Here is an 18,326-nt window from a genome sequence, read left to right on the forward strand (position 1 = left end):
TATTTAAAAATAAGTTATCATTACATGAGAGAGAAAAAAATTAAGAGTATTTTAATGTTATTATTCAAAAAATCAAAATGAATCAAACAGGTTTTTAGTTTCGATTGACGAAGATTTTAAAGAATTGTTTTTTTAATAAAAATACTTAAATAATATTAATATATAATGATAAATAATTTGTTTTAAAAAATATATAATATTTTAATATTTTATTTAATTAATTGTGTGATTGTTCAAAATTAATAAAATGATGTTATTGTGATTACTTTTTTTTTTTTTCTAAAATAAATGTATATAAAATGTTTTGGTTATATCAATATATAATTGAGTAGTTATGGGCAATCATTTGAATAATAATATTAGGAAAAGTCTAAATTAATTTATGAGTTCCTGATCAATAATAACCCATTACTCGAAGACAAGTGTTTCAAAAAAAAAACAGTGTAGCATGATCATTGGGCGCTTCAAGTAAAAAAAGTGTTGTTAATATATTAGAATTTCGATACTTTTGCCAATAAATATATATATATATATATATATATATATATATATATATATATATATATATATATATATATAATAATTTGAATTCATAATTCCATTATAGTAGGAAAATGACATGTTCAATAGATAGATAGATAGTTTTTTAATGGAACAAATTCTCCATATTGCAACATTAATTAACCCTTTCCAAGAGAGTTGATTTTTAAGATTTGGGAAGTTATTTTTATATTTTGAACATCCAGTACATGACTAAACCCACATAGAAAATTGGCTTGTTTTTTCATCAAACAGAATAATAAAAATAATATATGTATGGAAAACGTTTTCCTATGACGCCTAGACTATACCCCCACGCTTCATCATTTTCAATTCGACCCCAAAATAATAATAATAATAATAATAAAAAAGCAATTCCAAAGCTCTACCCTCCCTAGCTAGCTGCAGGACTCTAAATTAAACCATCGATCGGTGCACCTCTTCCTTTCCTTTCCTTTCTTCCTTGACTGCAACAACCAATTATATTTAATTCATTAATTAATTAAACATATCTCTCTCCAGACATTCAAACCAATAATATACAAACAAAATAAACACACTTATAATAATCAGGATCAGTGAATCAAATTTGATAATCAGGATTAATCATTTTCAAATAATCCCTTTAAAGAAAACATGAATGAATTAATAATAATAAAACTGATTATGTTTCACCACAAGTTTCTGTTTGTTGGGACAGTAGAGGTGAAGTGAAGTGATTACGACGTGAAAGCGCCCATCTTTTCAGGTACATACATACATACACACACACACACATTGACACTGATCGATGTCTCTCTCTCTCACTGTCTGTCTGTCCTTCTGATAACTCACTTGTGTTCTCTCTTCTTTTTCCTTTTGACCCTCTTTTCTATTTATTCATTAATATAACATCGATCTAAACCCCCCAAAACCAAACAAGCTATCATCGATAAAGAAAAAAGAAAATTATGGCTTCTTCAGATCAAGCAATGTGGGTGTATCCGATGATGCTGTCTTCTGGTTTCAATCCTACCGAAAGATGGGGGCATTCTTCTTGCTACTATAATGGACTCATTTATGTCTTTGGGGTACCTTTTTCTATTTTCCATGATGCCATCTTTTCTTTATTATTAATTAATTAATTCTGGTTAATTTCAGGGTTGCTGTGGAGGTATTCACTTCAGTGATGTTGTTGCTCTAAATGTTCAAACAATGGCTTGGACCACCGTTTTAACTTCAGGCGAAGGCCCCGGTCCTAGAGACAGCCACACCGCCGTTCTCGTCGGTCACAAAATGGTGGTTTTCGGCGGCACAACCGGGTTTAAGAAGGTCAACGATCTTCACATTTTAGACCTCAGATCAAAAATTTGGACACGACCCATTTGTGGAGGCGTTATGCCGTCTCCAAGGGAGAGTCATACGACTACTGTCGTTTCCGACGATAAACTCGTTGTTTTCGGCGGTAGCGGAGAAGGCGACGCTAATTATTTGAATGATTTACATATTCTTGATCTTAATAACATGATATGGAGTGTTTGTCCTACCTTAAACGGCGACGTTCCAGTTCCACGCGACAGTCATTGTGCCGTTGCAGTTGGAACTAAGATTTATGTTTATGGTGGAGATTGCGGCGATCGGTATCAAGCCGACGTTAATGTTCTTGATATTCAAACTTTTACTTGGTCCAAAGTAAGCATTTGTTTAATATTATCTTTTATTATTATTATTATTATTATTATTATTATTATGCATAATGAAAAGTAATTAATTATTAACTTACAGCTGGCTACACGGGGTCCATGGCCCGGCCCTAGGGCAGGTCACGCTGCCTTTGCCATAGGTTTCAAGGTCAGTCTTAATTAATAATTTGTCTTAAAAATTAAAAATATTAATGTAACTTAGTTAGGACTATTGTTTTAACTTTTAATCATGTGTAGATGTATGTTATTGGTGGTGTTGGAAACAAAAAATACTATAATGATGTTTGGGTTCTCGACACCAATGGCGGGTCGTGGACACGGGTTGAGATTAGTGGTCCGCAGCCTCAAGGCCGGTTTTCACATACTGCCGTAGTTGCCCATAATTCAGACATCATTATTTACGGAGGGTAAGGAATTGATTTGTAAAATATATTAACGATTTTTAGGTTTTTAGAAACCACTCTTGTCATTTTCGCATTTTGAATTAATGTTTAATTTTGGTTTCTTGTAGATGCGGAGAGGACGAACATCCTTTGAGAGAATTAGTGGTTGTCCGCAGTGTAGATAAGAGAAAGGTATAAATTAAGAATAATTTATTATAGTGGAATAATAAGTCATGATATATAAACAAAACATTTTGTCAGATGGATGATTTCTTAGTACGAAATTCTATATATAATTCAAAGAGGATGAGAAGGGTAAACAATTCAAAAATAGTTGAGATCGAATCAGAATCAGAGCCAGAAGAGCATTCTCTTTCACTTTCGCAGCATTCTTCGCCGTCTCAATCCGATCAAGAACCGGCGATTACGACGGTGAAGAAAACTCCCCCGCCCAGCTTTCTCCTACATCAAAAACAGGGCACTACTCATCACAATTTCCTCCATGAAACTCAGAACAAACCCAAAACCGTTCAGCATATTCGCGCCCGACTCGGGACTAGACTCGGTAGACACGAACCGGATGAAAAGAAAACCCTAGAGACAGTCAATTTTCCAACAATGGTAAGTTATGTGATTTAATTTATAGATTGTGATCAAAATCAATTAATTTTGTTTATCATGATATAGAATGGAACCGAGGTTCGTGGGAAAATTGACGGATGTTTTGACTCGGGTTACCTAATGACGGCAGTAGTGAATGGAAGGGCTTATAGAGGAGTATTATTTGCTAATCCTACAAACCAATTTAACGGTGAACCGGTGGTTAACTCGAGTACTCCGAACCAGAGACAAGTTTCAAGTCAAGGGAAGTCTTCTCCGGAATGTGGTGGTGGTCAGGGCTTCAGGCAACCGTCGTCGATGGCGGTTAGGAATGATCTTAAAGGAGTGGTTTTGACATTGGGTGGTGCATGCAGTAGCCATGCAGAAATATAGTTTTTTTTTTGTAGTAACATATTTCAATAGAAGTGTAATTTGTTTTTATTCGCCTTGTTTGATTCTCAAAACTATAAAATGTATTATATATATAGATAGGCAGCAGTGTGACTAATCAGTGTGAAAAAACTTTTTTCTCTAATTTGAGATGGTTGTAAGCTTGTTTGATCTTTTCGTTATTTTTTTTTTGTTATTTAAAAATTGAATTATTGGTTAAATTTATTTATTTAATTAATAAATTGAATGATTGAAATAAATGTGAAATGAGATTTTTCTTAAACAAAAAATCCACATCAAACAAGGTCAATTACAAATCAGATGTGATTTATTGATGTTTATTAACTCACTGATTAGTTTAAATTAACCAACTAAATATGAAATAGGTACAAAAATAAAATCTGAAGGTAAAAAATTAAGTTATTTAGAACAAGATCAAACAGTAAATTCAAGATTTTATTGCATATTAAAAGCATCCGGTAAGTTATAATATGGATTTTATTAGTCTTATATTTGAATAATTTTATTTACACAATTAATAAATTTTCATCTCTATATTGAAGAGTTAGATATGATTTTTTTTTTATTTTTTTTTCATTTTATTCACTTTCCATATATAATATTATTTAATTTATTAGTCAAAATATTAAAATATTTAATCAAAATACTGTGAAAATAAAAAACACAAAACATAACCAAAAATAAATAAATTATTTTATCATATTATATCAATAACTTATAAAATATTTTATAAAAAACAATATTTAACTCCTCAAAATTACATATACTCAACATTTTTTTTAAATAAAGACAAACTAAATTAATTTATTAACTAAAATACTTAATATTATTTATTTAAAAAGTTATTAACTCGAAATGAAATAAAACTACATTGAATTCTAATCACAAAGTAATTGTTCAATTAAATTATTTGAAAAATGTTATCAGTAGTAAAGAAAATAAGTAGTAGATTTGAAACAAACAAATAGAAACAGTAAAGAAATATTATTATAATTGAAAAAAAAGGGGGTAAAAAAGAAACGACTGTTATGAAATTCTGGTGGAGAGTAATGGTCAAATCAGGTAATATTTATAATGTGAAGTTGTGGGGTCCACCACCACAAGCAAGCAGAAGAAGATTTAATAAAATTATTTATTTATAGACTGACTCTGACTGAGTGATGTGACCGTGGGAAATAGAGCAACTCCCGCGATTGCCGCGAGTCTTCCTCTACGCAATCTCTGGCCGTTGGATTAGTATTTATTATTATTAGTAGTAGTGGGTTTGATGGATGGATGGATGACAGACAGACACATGTCAGTCAGTCACTCAGTCAGTCATAAGAGACGTCTGATGTCTTCTCCGACTGAGACGTCGTCGTCTTCTTTCTCTCCTTGACTTGACTGATTTCTTCCTCTCTGTCACCTCCATTTCTTTTACTTTCCCTTTCTTTTTCTGGTCCCACCTGTTCCCCCCCTCCTCACTTCCTTTCTTTCTTATCATTAATTATTTAAACCATAATAATATATTATTTATTGAAGAAATTCAAACTCATTAGTCAGGCCCAAAAAATACTTTTAATCTTTTAGGCCCAAAATAAAGTTGAGCATGGTCCATAGGATTTGTAAGGGAAAGCCCAAAAACTTTTGCAAATATTTTATTAATGTATAAAGGTGTAGTATTCACATGGCTGGCATTAGGGATTAATTAACTATTGTGAAAATCAATGGCAGCAATCACGTGGGTACAAGTTATTTCAAAACAAAAGTTGTTAGATTGATCATGAAACTGTAATTATTTATACATATATATCACCAAAAACAAATACAACCATTGCAGTTCAAGTGACGGTCTGCTGCCACCACCGCTAGAAAATGATTTCTGTTCCTCATCGGCATTATTAATTAAAGGCTTACCCCCAGCAGCCTTAGGAATTTTCCCGCAATTCCCAGAGCTAATGTTTGCCGACTGCAATGCGACAATTTTCAAAAGTGATTAATGATTATGATTGTGACAAAATAAAAATTTGAAAAGAAAATGCGTTTTTTCTTTAAACCTTGCAATAGGCAATATCATTGCACCCACAAACTAGGTGACCGTTGGCTATGTCAACAGCAGAAGATGCTCCACCACCGTCGCTTCTCTGCATAATGGAAAAACACAAACATACGAGAGAATGTTTTGACTAAAATTAAATTACGAATTTAGCAATATTCCATTTGTACCTTGTAAAAATCAACTGCAATAAAGTTGGGCCATCTTTTACCAGAGGCTTCATAACAAGTATTAACCATATCAATCAATGGAGCTGAGTTATGCTGACATGCTTTAGGAAATATTGGCACGTCAGGAAAATAGTTCATCAGGACTAGAGACCTTGTTTTTGTGCTCATGGGAGATGATTCATTGCGATTTCGACACGAAGACAAATTCTTCAGTCCCCCTTTTCCATCTACAATATGGGATTCAATCAATTATTCTACAATGTAATAATGTAACTAAATATTGTGATTATTAACACTCACATTGGTTCTCTACTAAGTAACTCCATTCATATGCAATTCCTTCATGAACTTCCTTTGAAGAATTGGAAGTAAATGCCACTAACCGCTGATTATTCTCCACCATATCATCCACTGTTGGCCAATCTTCACCGTTCTTTGGCATCCGAGATACAGGAAACCAGAATTTCCGTAAGCCAGCAGCATTGAACACGTTGGTTAGGCCATTTGGTGATTGAACATGGTCTTCAATTATTATGGTGATGATCTCTGATGGGTGTGTCTCTAGGAACTCTCTTATCTCTTTCAAAACACTAATTGCAGGTTTCTGATCAAAACGTTCAGATTATAGAATGAGTCAGAAAACAAAACACAAGTAGTAAGAACTTAATTAATTAGAAGCTGGAGAACTTACAAAGGCAGTGTAATTTAGGCATTTTCCACCAAAAGAGTGACACAGCCAGATATCATTTTTGAAATCATACATATCAAGCATTAATCCTCTGACATTGTTCTGCAAGAGAACTAATCTCCTTCTTTTAAAATTCATCAACCTAACTTTGCAGGTCATAAATCACTTCTGGAAGGCATCAAAACTTATTATATATATCACAATCAGAGATGAGAGACTAACATTGAGCTGATCGGTTATGGTGTCTTGTTGGTTCGTGGGGGCTAAGATAACAGAACCTGTGTCTGATCTTGCACCTAAGCGAGCAAAGGAATTATGGGTTGTGAGCCATGAATAACGATTAAACGGTAGACCTTTCACCTGAACTTGAAGAAACAAAACCATCTCTATTATCTCTTCCGTCAAATATGGATGAAAATGAGAAAGTTAATTAAATAACAAACCTGGGAAGAAGTGGGGAGGATGGGGCTGATTCGAGTACATCTGCGGCGTAAGTTTCCACTGGTAAGGCACTGTTGACAATGTAGACCTGCGTCGCAATTCTTGTCTTTAACGCATGTATGTCCTAGCTAACATCCATCCAATCCAATACAATAAACAATATTATCAGTAATCGTGTAATCTCAGAATTTGAAGTGTAGGATGTTATGAATGAGGTGATACCTTGATAGCCGAAGAATTACTGGAGAGAAAGACTGCGAGGAAGAGTGTGACGATACAGAGGTTGAGGACGCACTTGGACTTGATTAAGATAAAATTACACGTCCAATTAGAGTTAGAGTTAGGGATTTGAAGTAGAATGAAATCAATGAAGATGATGCATGGTAAAGTATAAGCTACTTACATTCATCGTTGTCTGTCTGAATGTTTGAATGTTGACAATAAACGAGAGAAGAATTGTTGAGTACACGATTTTGAATTTTCTTCATCTGATTAAAAGCTTCTTAACAATATGAAGCGGTGAGAAGTGGTCCGTCCAATAGAAGCTTCTTAACAATATGAAGCGGTGTCACAGTACTTACTACAAGTGTTTATTTGGGAAATTTGAAAAAAAAAGCAAAAAATGCGGCCAGTCAAATGACCACCTAAAAATATTTCAACGAAATTATCCAATTTTACGCAAAGGACAAGATCGTCACGCGAAGGACACGATCATTCTGAACATTTTATATGCCTTTTTTTCGCGTAACGATCCTCTCCTTCGCATTACGCGAAAAGGTATTTACATAAAAAAAAAAAATTTAAAAAACATTAAAAAAATTAAGTGATAATAGTACATTTAACCCATTTTTTATAGTCATTTAGTCAAATTCACCATTTATTTATTTATGTTGATGGATAATTAGAGCTCACTTAAAATTGAAAAAAAAAGAAAGAAATAACAAAAAGATGGAGATTTGAGAAATTCCTAATTCAAGTAGTAAGATTAGTTATTAAAAATAAAAAAATTATGATTAAATGAAAATGTATATATATATAATTTTGTTCAAAATTTTAATTCAATATATAATTTTTTTATGTCATTTTTTACAGTAAAATTCTTAGGGGTTGATATGTGAATAAAAAAAATTACATGATAAATAGTACGTGTCAAAATAGTTGAAATATACGCGACTCACCTACTTTTGTATTTTCAACATTTGTCTAGTATTTGAAATTTTGTGGAGTATAAATGTGATTCAGTAAGTGAGCTCATTGGGTAGTTGTTAAGAATTTTGAATTGAAACAATTGATATGGTCATATTTACATATTTGGATTACCATCTCGATTATTTTTTGGTAAACTATTTCGTTTGAAAATTTTCAATAATCATACTCGTCCGATGCGTATCATTTATTATGTTATTATTACAACGTTTTCTGAAATTCGTTATGAAAAATCGGTTAGAGAGTTAATTATTTTGAGTATCAACGGCTCGATAACCATTTGAGAATTATGTTTGTATTTTTATTTATTTTTAAATTATTATGACTTTTATTTTTATTTTCTCATGTCGTATTTTGTTGTTATTATGATTTTTAATATATATATATATATATGAATCATTTAAACTTTAAATATATATACATATATAATTCTGTATATGATGACACTTTGGGCCACAGTGGAGTAACTTTATTCAATTTATTTTTGTAACAAAATTTGTACACATAGTAATCAATAATGTCCTACAGCCACTGCCACCCGCCACAGTCAAACAAATGAATTTAATAGGCCCAAACCATTTTACTCACTGCCGCTCCAGTCGGCTCCACTATCTTTTACTTTTTTGTATTTGAAATAGTAAAAGAAAAAAAATAACAGCCAGGTAATTTAAGAAGGGGTAGATTACATTAATTTTATTATTTCAATGTGACAAAATATAATAACATGAAAGTGGTCAAATCTTTTTCTCTTCTTTCTGAAACTGGTTGCAGATTTCCAGGTGAACCCGTGCTCCTTCATCATCATCTGTCTCTATGAAGAAGCTTCAGTATTATTAAAATTTTAAAAAAGTCTCAATCAAATGTTATGTTAGAATTTGTAATAAGAAAGGAATTTTATTATTATGATCCAATCTGTGTATTTATTTATTTAAACATGAAAAATATTCAGTTGGAGACAGCAAACCCATATTAGAATACTCTCTCTCTCTCTCTCCATCAGTCCATCTCTCCGGCCAGTTCCCTCGCCGCCGTCGCACGTCGGCTATGGAGTACACAAAGTTCATTCTGCCGCCATTGTTGCTCATACTCTTCCAGATGCATCTCTCTCAAGCTCTCCCCGCTTCAAGTAAACCCTTTTTCATTCTCTTTTTGTTTGTGATGATATCTGAGATTTTTACTGTTGAATCTTATTTGAAAAACCCTAACAAAACCAATTCTTATGGGCAGGTTGTCCTTTAGATTTAAGTGGGTCAAACTTCAAAATGGCGGCATCCGTCTGTTCTAACAAACAAGACATAGGTAAATGCTGTCGTTACATAAATGCATTCGTTGCCGTTTCCGTTTCCCGTTACGCCATCTCCACCGGTAACCTAGGAGTCAAATCATCGGACTTAACTCAAGTCTGTCTCCGTTCCATCTCACAAACCTTGGAACTTTACGGTATATCCAGAAATGCAACCGTTTTCTGTGGATTCGGCACTAAAATCTCAGTCAGCTACGACTGCCTTGGTAGAACCACGGTTCAACAAATGCTGAAATCTCCCAGATTTCCTGATTTAAGTCTGAATTGCAGTTCGCAACTGTCGGATGATAGAAACTGTAAGAAATGCTTGAATGCGGGTAGTCTTTATCTTAGAAATTTGTTAGCTGGTGGGGATAATTTGACACTCAGTATGTGTCGTGATGCCACCTTTGCTTCCATTGTTGCAATCCAATATGTTAATAACAATAATGTCTCGGAAGCAGCTGATTTCGCTAATTGCTTCTTTGGAGTTCAAGGCCTTTTTACTCCTCCAGATAATTCTCCTTCTTCATCGTCATCGTCGTCATCAACATCGCCACCATCTCCGGCTCCAACTTTGGCGGCTAGCCCGAGTCAGAAACAACAGGCTGTTGTTCAACATCGAGCCTATCGTCTCACTTTGGTTCCTGCTATTGGAATAGCAGTTATAACAGTTTCAATCATCATGTTGGTGGTCTTGACATTGCTCATTCGCAGGAAAAGTCGAGAACTGGGGGATGATTTTGATGATATTGATAAGACTGCAGGAAAAGCCGAGAACCATTCTTCCCTTGGGTTCTCTCAGACAACGCCAAAGAAGCTTCAGGATGGTACATTTATCTATTCAGATAACGAATGTTTGTTGTTATCTTGCCTGATTTCTTTTAATTGATGTAGGTTCACTGCCTGTGTTCCGGAAGTTTAGATTTAAGGATTTAAAGAAGGCAACAGACAACTTCGGCATGATAATTGGGCAAGGAGGATTTGGAACTGTTTATAAAGCGCAGTTTAAGGATGGTTCTTTCGCGGCTGTGAAACGAATGGACAAGGTCTCTAAGCAGGCCGATGATGAGTTCTGCAGAGAAATAGAGCTTCTCGCTCGGTTGCATCATCGTCATCTCGTTTCTCTTAGAGGCTTTTGTATGGCGAAACACGAAAGGTGCTTTTTTTTTGTCAGTTTATCAGACTTAAAAGCAGATTTGATCTAATATTGCTGCTTGTTATTAACAAGCAGGTTTCTTGTGTACGAGTACATGTCAAATGGAAGCATAAACGATTACCTTCATGGTAAGTTAGATTGTTTGATTCGTTACATTAAAGCACACATTATTAAAGTTTTCCTATGTATTCAGCTTCAGCCGTAGCACCATTAAGTTGGCGGACTAGAATTCAGATTGCAATTGATGTGGCAAACGCATTGGTAATGTGCTTAACTGCGATTATTATCTGTAATCTGCCGTCTAAAATAATATTCCATTGATGCAGGAGTATCTGCATTTCTATTGCGACCCGCCTTTGTGTCATAGAGACGTAAAATCGAGCAATATTTTACTGGATGAGAATTTAATAGCAAAGGTACTGACTGGTCGGGTGTAATTTTTGCGGTAATAGTGATCTATTCTCACACCCGGTTCCTGTTTCAGGTTGCGGATTTTGGCCTGGCACAAGCTTCAAAAGACGGTTCAGTTAGCTTTGAAGTTGTAAACACTGAAATCAGTGGGACTCCGGGTTATATGGATCCAGAGTATGTGATTACTCGTGAGCTTACGGAGAAAAGTGACGTTTACAGTTTTGGGGTTGTATTGTTGGAGCTTGTGACTGCAAGAAGGGCAATACAAGAGAATAAGAACTTGGTGGAGTGGTCGGAAACATTCGTGTCGACGGACTCGACGAGGTTCTGCGAGCTGGTGGACCCGAACCTGGGGGAAACGTACGATATGGATCAGCTTCAAACTCTTATTGTGATTGTGAAGTGGTGCACGCAAAGAGAAGGAAGGGATAGACCATCCATCAAGCAAGTGCTCAGGCTTCTTTACGAGTGTTTGGACCCAATGCATAGTGGATTTATTGAAGCGGTTGAAGGTGGGGAATTTGAAGAAGGAGGTGGACAGGGAAGAATGGAAAGGGGGAGGAGACGGAGGAGTGATGCAGGTATGTTTCATAGTGGTGATGTGAGGTGTCTTGCGTCGTCTTCGAGCACATCTAGGTCTTATTGTAGTAGAAGCTTTCTACTAGAAACCAATTCTCCACCATCCCCTTGAGATATATATAGAACATTGTTGTTCCACTCTTTTATGTTGTGGATTTTGAAATCTTGTTTGATGACATTATTGTCATTTATCAACATTTGTCCATCAAAACCCTTGAAATGATTGAATATTGTTATTTCATACAATTATTAGGTTTAATGTAAGAATCTCAACTTATTAAAATTCATATAAATATTGTTCTGTCGAAATTCACAACAATTATAAAATAAATTGTTCTATTTTTCAGGCTAACTCCTAACTTATGACACAAACTCAACAGACATATTCATCCATCTCTCTTCACCTGTAAAAGTATGGAAAAGAGAGAAGATGGCTGGTTTACAAACATACCTGAATTGTGGAAAGACACGAACTGTCTGATGTCCTTCTCTAGTAGCTGTTGCTGCAGCCAAAAGCAAGGAGGAACTTCCTTTCGCTTCCTTCTTCCTTTTGCAGAGTTACGATGTCTCTAACCTTATGCAACAGATCTTCGAGTTGGTTTACACCAAACTTATGATAATCCAGTGGCCTCTTGTACCTTTGCAGATAAATCGCCTCAAAACATCCTAGAAAAATCCCACACGAATAACTTACAAGTATTTCTTGAAGCTCACGTTTAAACTCTTCAAGATTCCGATCATCATCAACTTCACACGCTTCTTCTTCTTCTACCACGAACCTATCTTCGTCTGATAACTCATCTGATGAAGCTCCACCCTGAATAATGTTATCTTCTTGCATCCCTTTCCCTTTCTCGTCCTTCTTTGTCAACAAGTAAAGGGGCGGAGCACTCGGGCTAGTTCTCGAATTCCTGAGATAGACAAATCTCTTTGGACCCTTCCCGGATATATCCACAGAGTCCATTTTGTTCACAAGATCCATCAATTTGCACACGCCATACTCGGAAACGTAAAGAGGCCTCCCATATAGTTTCTGATACTCAGCAGGTAGTCTATTCATCGGCACACCTCCACCAGACAATTCCAGCAACTTAACCATCTGTTTCCTCAAACCATCCAAGTCCCCAGGCTGTACCCACATCCCATCCCCTGTTTCATTCAAACTTTGTGCTCTCGGAAAATAACCCTGCGATGCACCTCTATAGACAATCGCTTCTTCTTCATTCTGCCCATCACTAGTTTGATGTCCCATCAAATATCCTGCAACATCGGACCCGCCTCTGCGAAGAGAAGGAAACGAAGGTTTAGAAGAGGCAGGAAGAAAGCCTTCACCACGAGCCACGCTAGGCCAATCCCATACAAACCTACCAGCGTTACAGAGAGCAGATGAGACACCTACACCCGACGGAATGACGAGAATTACAGTATAACCGCGTTGGCCAAGTATATGAAGGGCTGGAGCAAAATCAACATCTCCTGATATGAGCATGATGGTAGAGGGTGGACGGTTATCAAGCGCGAAAAGGAACATATCAACCAAGATAGCCTTGTCTGCAGCATCTTTCCTACCATTTGGGACGTCGACAAGTTTGACACCTGTTCTTTGGCATCCTTCTCTGAGTCGCCTAGGAAAAGCATTGAAATCTCCATAAGCTGAAAACAAATTAACGGCTCCTTTTACGACAGGATGCAGCCTCAGTGCCATTCTGATGTTTCCTCCAACATCCTCAGAACGCACATCACTTGGGACAGGACAGTTCTCAATGTCCCATAGAATAGCTACAGGACCATTTAGAACATTTTCTTGGCTCTGATGCAAAGGAGGAGGAGGAGGAGGAGGTGTGTTTGTTGGAGAGATCCCGTTTTGTTCTATTGGTTTGGAAGGCAAGAACATCAAAGTTGTTGTGCTATTAGGATTAGCCATGATCCTAATATGTTAAATAAAACTCCTGAAAATACAACAAGCTGTCAAGATTCCTAAGGTAACAGATTCTTCATAGATGATCCTACAAGTTCAATGGCTTTTCTAATACAAACGATTCTTGAACAGTTTTTGGCACTGCTTTTCAATTTGGATTGTTCAATGCTTTCTACACAATCTTACATATGCAAAAAACAGATGCAGCTAAGAAGATAAAGAAACGCATAGTTATGAGTCCAAGAAAAAAGAAAGAAAAGGATTTCCTAGTTATGAATAGTAATTGAAGAAGATATACATCTATCTAACTGATCTTCAAATTGCCGAAACGCATAGAAATTGAATTAAACGAATTGATCAGTAGATTGGCAGGATCTTCAAATTGTAATCCGAAGAAGAAAATCTAACCTAGATTGGAGGATGACGAAATAGCGTTGATTCCTGGAGAAAAGAAATAAAGCAGGCAGCTGCACAAGCTTCTCGCCCCTTCAGACCGACTTCAACTTTACCATTTCTATTCATTTTATAGGGGGATGGGTGGACATATGAAAGAAAATATATATATATATATATATTATATAGGAAAATTATTTGGCATCTTAAGTGGATAGAATTTATCAGGATTTCATTTCAAGTAAATTATAAATGTCAAATTATTTCTCTACAAAAAAAAAATTCATATATTTTTCGCTCCCTAACAATTTTTTTAAAGACAAATCTCTCCCATCTTCACGTATATATATCAAGAATATAAATAATTAATTATATTATAATTATTAAAAAAATTAACCGGCTATTTTAAAATGATAAAAGGATGTGTACTAAAAATAAATATGTAAATTAAAAATTAATTAATGAAATGACACGCATACCGTTATGGGCTTCGATTTCGAGGCTCTTATTAGGGATTAATAATAATATTATTTTATTATGGGCTTAATTAATTCTTTGTTGGCCCAACTATTTCAATTAGGTCTTGTTTGTCTGAGATTATTTTATAAGAATTTCTTTCGATAGAAAAATGAGGACATGAATTAGTAAGTTATACATATTTTCAAGATCACTTCTCCTCAAAATTCTTTGAAGGATTCAACCAAATTAAATTTTGAGAAAATTAATATATATATATTCCTAAAATATTAAAATCTATAAATAATTTTATCATATATGTTTTATCTTTCCTAAATTCTGTTTACATTTTAAATTTACTTTTTAAGTAATTTTTAGCTAATTTAGATGATTAATAATGAGTAATTAAGTTTTTTTTGTATCTATGTATAAACCGATTGTTTATAGAAATATATTATATCGATATATTATTTAGTAAATATTTTAATTAATTTTATATTATTTTATTATATATATATTTAATATATTATTTTAATTTTATTTGTTAATTAACGTTAAAATTTTATTTTAAATAAAAAATATATTTGAAAATGATCTCTTAATTTATTTTCTAAACTTTAAACATAATAATATTTTGTCTTCTATAATTATATATTTATATCAATAGATATATTTGACATAATATTATAAATGCCAATAAATAATTTTATGTCAAATTAATCAAGACAAGTTTTCACTTAGTTATAATAATTAAATTTTAATAAAAAAACCATAATTAATTAATTTTTGAAATTAGGTGAATTTAAAAATTCCTTTCCACTTTAAACGCTGGTTACAACTCAGTGACAATTGGAATCGTTTTCTTTTGCTGAGGATTCCGTCTCATGCCAGCACATATGCCCCGTCAAGATGACGTGGTAAGTTGTCATTAGCCAATAAATAATTCCTTCCACCTGGCAGTTTTCAGTGGACCCCACCGACCGCCTCCTCATTGTTAGCACAATATAATCACTTTAAGATATATTGGAACAATTATCAATTATAAAAACTTATTATTATTATTAAATATAAATTTAATTTAACTTAAATGCAAAAGAATATCTTTTACTTTTAGTATCTAAGATAAAATACTTTTCATGTTAATTTTAAATTAAGATTTTTTTTATTAAAAAATTTAGCTTGATTTATAGTTATTATTCTCATTTTAACTTAAAAGATTATTTAGTGAAAACTAAACTTTTTTTTATAAATTTTATTTTAGATATATGATAGTGAGTTAAATGAAGGTTTTTAATTATCTATTTTTTAAATTAATTGATTTATAGTTAACTTAGCCTAGTTAATTTTGTTGATTTGAGTGGAAGTGAGAGTTAAATCTTAACGGGTACATTTCACTTTTATCAATAAATATTTTATATTTAATTCCACTAAAATACAATCTACACTAAAGTGATTATGACAGTGCGGTTCTTATTAACTTTATTTCAAAAATATATATATATTTTTAGTTAATATAAGTTCGCCGTATATATAATAATATAATATAATATATATAAATATATTTAAGTTGATTATAAATAAAATATTAAACTTGGTTAAGGTTTACAAAATTTCCGCGCAGCCGCTGAAGAGAGAGAGAAAGGGAGAGGTCTACATGGAATCTAAAAAAAAGAATATCCCACCGAAGCCCTCCGCGGCCGCCGCCGCCGCGACTAACGCGAGATTGGAGGCGGAAGCTCTTTCGAAACCTGGTTCGTTATTCAAGCATCATTCATGGTCTCCTGATATTCTCCGTGATGAGGTCTGGTCTCGACGGAAACAGCAGCAAAAATTGCGTGATAGCCGCCGTTGTAAAAGCGTATCAGATGAAGACCTCAACGAACTTAAAGCCTGTTTCGAGTTAGGTTTCCGATTCGATTCGCCTGACGTAGATCCTAAGCTATGCGATACTTTTCCTGCTCTGGAGATGTTTAACACAATCAACAAGATGTATAATAGAAGTTTATCGATATCTTCTTCCTCATCGTCGACGACTGTAACGGATTGTGGATCTCCGTTGTCGACGGATGCCGTGGAACCTTCTAGCACTATATTTGATTCAGGTAAATTGATTTGTTTTGTTTTGTTTTTCTCAGATCTAATCGATTGAAATACAATTAGATATGATAATTAGGTCTAAATCTTTGGTATTGTGAATTGGATACAACAGGAGATGATAATCCGAAGAAGGTGAAAGCGAGATTGAAGCAATGGGCTCAGCTGGTTGCTTGTACGGTGCGCCAATCTTCTCGGAATTAATTTGAATCTGATTATCTGATTAATCTATTCTTTAATTTTATACAGCAGATTCATCGTATATATTCTTCTTCTTCATCATCTTCTTCTGTAGTTCTAATGGATTTGATATTTGCTTCTTCATCATTTGATTCAGCTGACTTAATTAATTGAAATTCTACAGATTATTAGAAATTGATCAACTATGATTATCATGTTCATTGGTATCTGAAATCTAATTCCTTTCTTGATTAATTAATAATAATCAGAACTATTGATTAGCTTTGCTTCTTTCATATTTGTTACTTGCATCATGAATGCAATCAAAGAATCTTAATTAATTTATATGTATTTCATAAAATAATCAATTATATATTTTGATGTTATTCATCTCTCTTGTTTATTGCATTGGGGATTTTGATGTGATCAGGTCCTTCTTCCTTGGAATTGTGAGATTTGGCTAATCAAATAATAGATGATATTTATTTTGTTTTCTTATTACAATTTTGATAAGTAAAAATAGAGTACTCATTATTAATTTTGTTTGTTATCTTTTAATTTCTTAGAGATTCTTTAGAAATTCAAAAGAAGAGAGACTTACACGTATCAAAAACATTAGATAATTATTCGATTTTATCTTTATAGTTGTCGTTTTCATTTCAGAGTTATTGAGTTTTAGTTAAAGAGATATAACTCTTAAAGAAAATTTGTACATTAGATGACTATTCGGTTTATCTTAAAGAAATTTGTACATTAGATGACTATTCAATTTATCTTTTTCATGTTGTCGTTTTCAATTAAGAGTTATTATTACATAATTATTCTTTTCATCTTTATTTGTTGTTATAAGCTAGCTAGTCATATTTGAGTGGGTACAACTTCATATTTTTGTTTACGAAATTAGTAGGTATTTATTTCGAATTTATATTTGATTGAGATAAATATATTGTGTATTCTAAATATCGAATCATAATATATAGCATTCAAAAAGTTAAATTAAATATTTGTTTTTGTACTAGCAACAACTCATATCTATCACTTTCACTTATCAAATTAAAATGTATTTGGTTTTTAGTTTAATAATCTCAGTCATAAAATGAAACATAATTTTAATAAATCATATTTCAATATAAATTGAGATGTAACTCATATATTTTTGTAAAACTAGATATCCTATTCTCAATTTAAATGGTAAATTTTTAGAATCAGAGGTACAGATTTACTAAATTTAAAATAGAATCAATAAAGTAATACTTTTCCAGGTCAAACAAAACTATGGTTATTTGACTTTATTTTGATTGAGGTTATGTACTATTCTAGCTAATTTATTATTTTAAAATGAAAATCTTGCATTTTTATATTAAATAGCATGTGCTTTGGACCTTGATTTAAGCAAACATTGTATTTTTATTTTTTTTAATAGTAACTTAGTTGTGAAGACATTGATATATCTGGAGTGGACCATAACATGATTTTGATTTAGCCAACTTAATTAATTACTCATTTAAATAATTGTTTTAGTAATAAGACAATCTAGACAGTTTCAAATTCTTTCATATATGGGCTAAATTTGATGTTGAATGATATCTATATATATATATAATGATGCTTAATTTTTAAAGTGTCCGGATTGCCGGGTCGAGAGCTGTGGTTAATTTGGATACTTGGGTCGGATTGTGGGTTTACCCGTTTTTAAAT

General features: G+C 33.2%; 4 protein-coding genes and 1 pseudogene across 4 annotated transcripts; 3 read left to right on the top strand and 2 right to left on the bottom strand.

Annotated features, from left to right (window-relative positions):
- The first annotated feature begins 1,490 nt into the window (after nucleotides 1–1,490).
- Nucleotides 1,491–3,634, top strand: LOC124910163 (rab9 effector protein with kelch motifs-like). Its single transcript, XM_047450778.1, has 7 exons — nucleotides 1,491–1,610; nucleotides 1,681–2,211; nucleotides 2,305–2,370; nucleotides 2,460–2,629; nucleotides 2,734–2,797; nucleotides 2,867–3,226; nucleotides 3,293–3,634. The coding sequence occupies exons 1-7, from the start codon at nucleotides 1,491–1,493 to the stop codon at nucleotides 3,596–3,598; spliced, it is 1,617 nt and encodes a 538-aa protein (XP_047306734.1). The 3' UTR covers nucleotides 3,599–3,634.
- Nucleotides 3,635–5,643: 2,009 nt separating this feature from the next.
- Nucleotides 5,644–7,359, bottom strand: LOC124910164 (annotated as a pseudogene).
- A 1,739-nt stretch (nucleotides 7,360–9,098) lies between these two features.
- On the top strand, nucleotides 9,099–11,827 carry LOC124944635 (probable receptor-like protein kinase At1g49730). The gene is made up of 7 exons (XM_047484938.1): nucleotides 9,099–9,282; nucleotides 9,384–10,268; nucleotides 10,336–10,597; nucleotides 10,673–10,725; nucleotides 10,791–10,858; nucleotides 10,924–11,013; nucleotides 11,082–11,827. The coding sequence occupies exons 1-7, from the start codon at nucleotides 9,201–9,203 to the stop codon at nucleotides 11,697–11,699; spliced, it is 2,058 nt and encodes a 685-aa protein (XP_047340894.1). The 5' UTR covers nucleotides 9,099–9,200; the 3' UTR covers nucleotides 11,700–11,827.
- LOC124944633 lies at nucleotides 11,802–14,038 on the bottom strand. Its single transcript, XM_047484937.1, has 2 exons — nucleotides 13,914–14,038; nucleotides 11,802–13,536 (listed from the first exon to the last, which is right to left on the bottom strand). Exon 2 carries the CDS (start codon nucleotides 13,509–13,511, stop codon nucleotides 12,078–12,080), a length of 1,434 nt encoding a protein of 477 aa, XP_047340893.1. The 5' UTR covers nucleotides 13,512–13,536; nucleotides 13,914–14,038; the 3' UTR covers nucleotides 11,802–12,077.
- Nucleotides 14,039–15,959: 1,921 nt separating this feature from the next.
- Nucleotides 15,960–16,802, top strand: LOC124910165. The gene is made up of 3 exons (XM_047450780.1): nucleotides 15,960–16,456; nucleotides 16,564–16,628; nucleotides 16,701–16,802. The coding sequence occupies exons 1-3, from the start codon at nucleotides 16,009–16,011 to the stop codon at nucleotides 16,800–16,802; spliced, it is 615 nt and encodes a 204-aa protein (XP_047306736.1). The 5' UTR covers nucleotides 15,960–16,008.
- The last annotated feature ends 1,524 nt before the right edge of the window (nucleotides 16,803–18,326 follow it).

Source organism: Impatiens glandulifera, chromosome 7 (genome assembly GCF_907164915.1).
Source record: "Impatiens glandulifera chromosome 7, dImpGla2.1, whole genome shotgun sequence".
Lineage (NCBI taxonomy): Eukaryota > Viridiplantae > Streptophyta > Magnoliopsida > Ericales > Balsaminaceae > Impatiens > Impatiens glandulifera.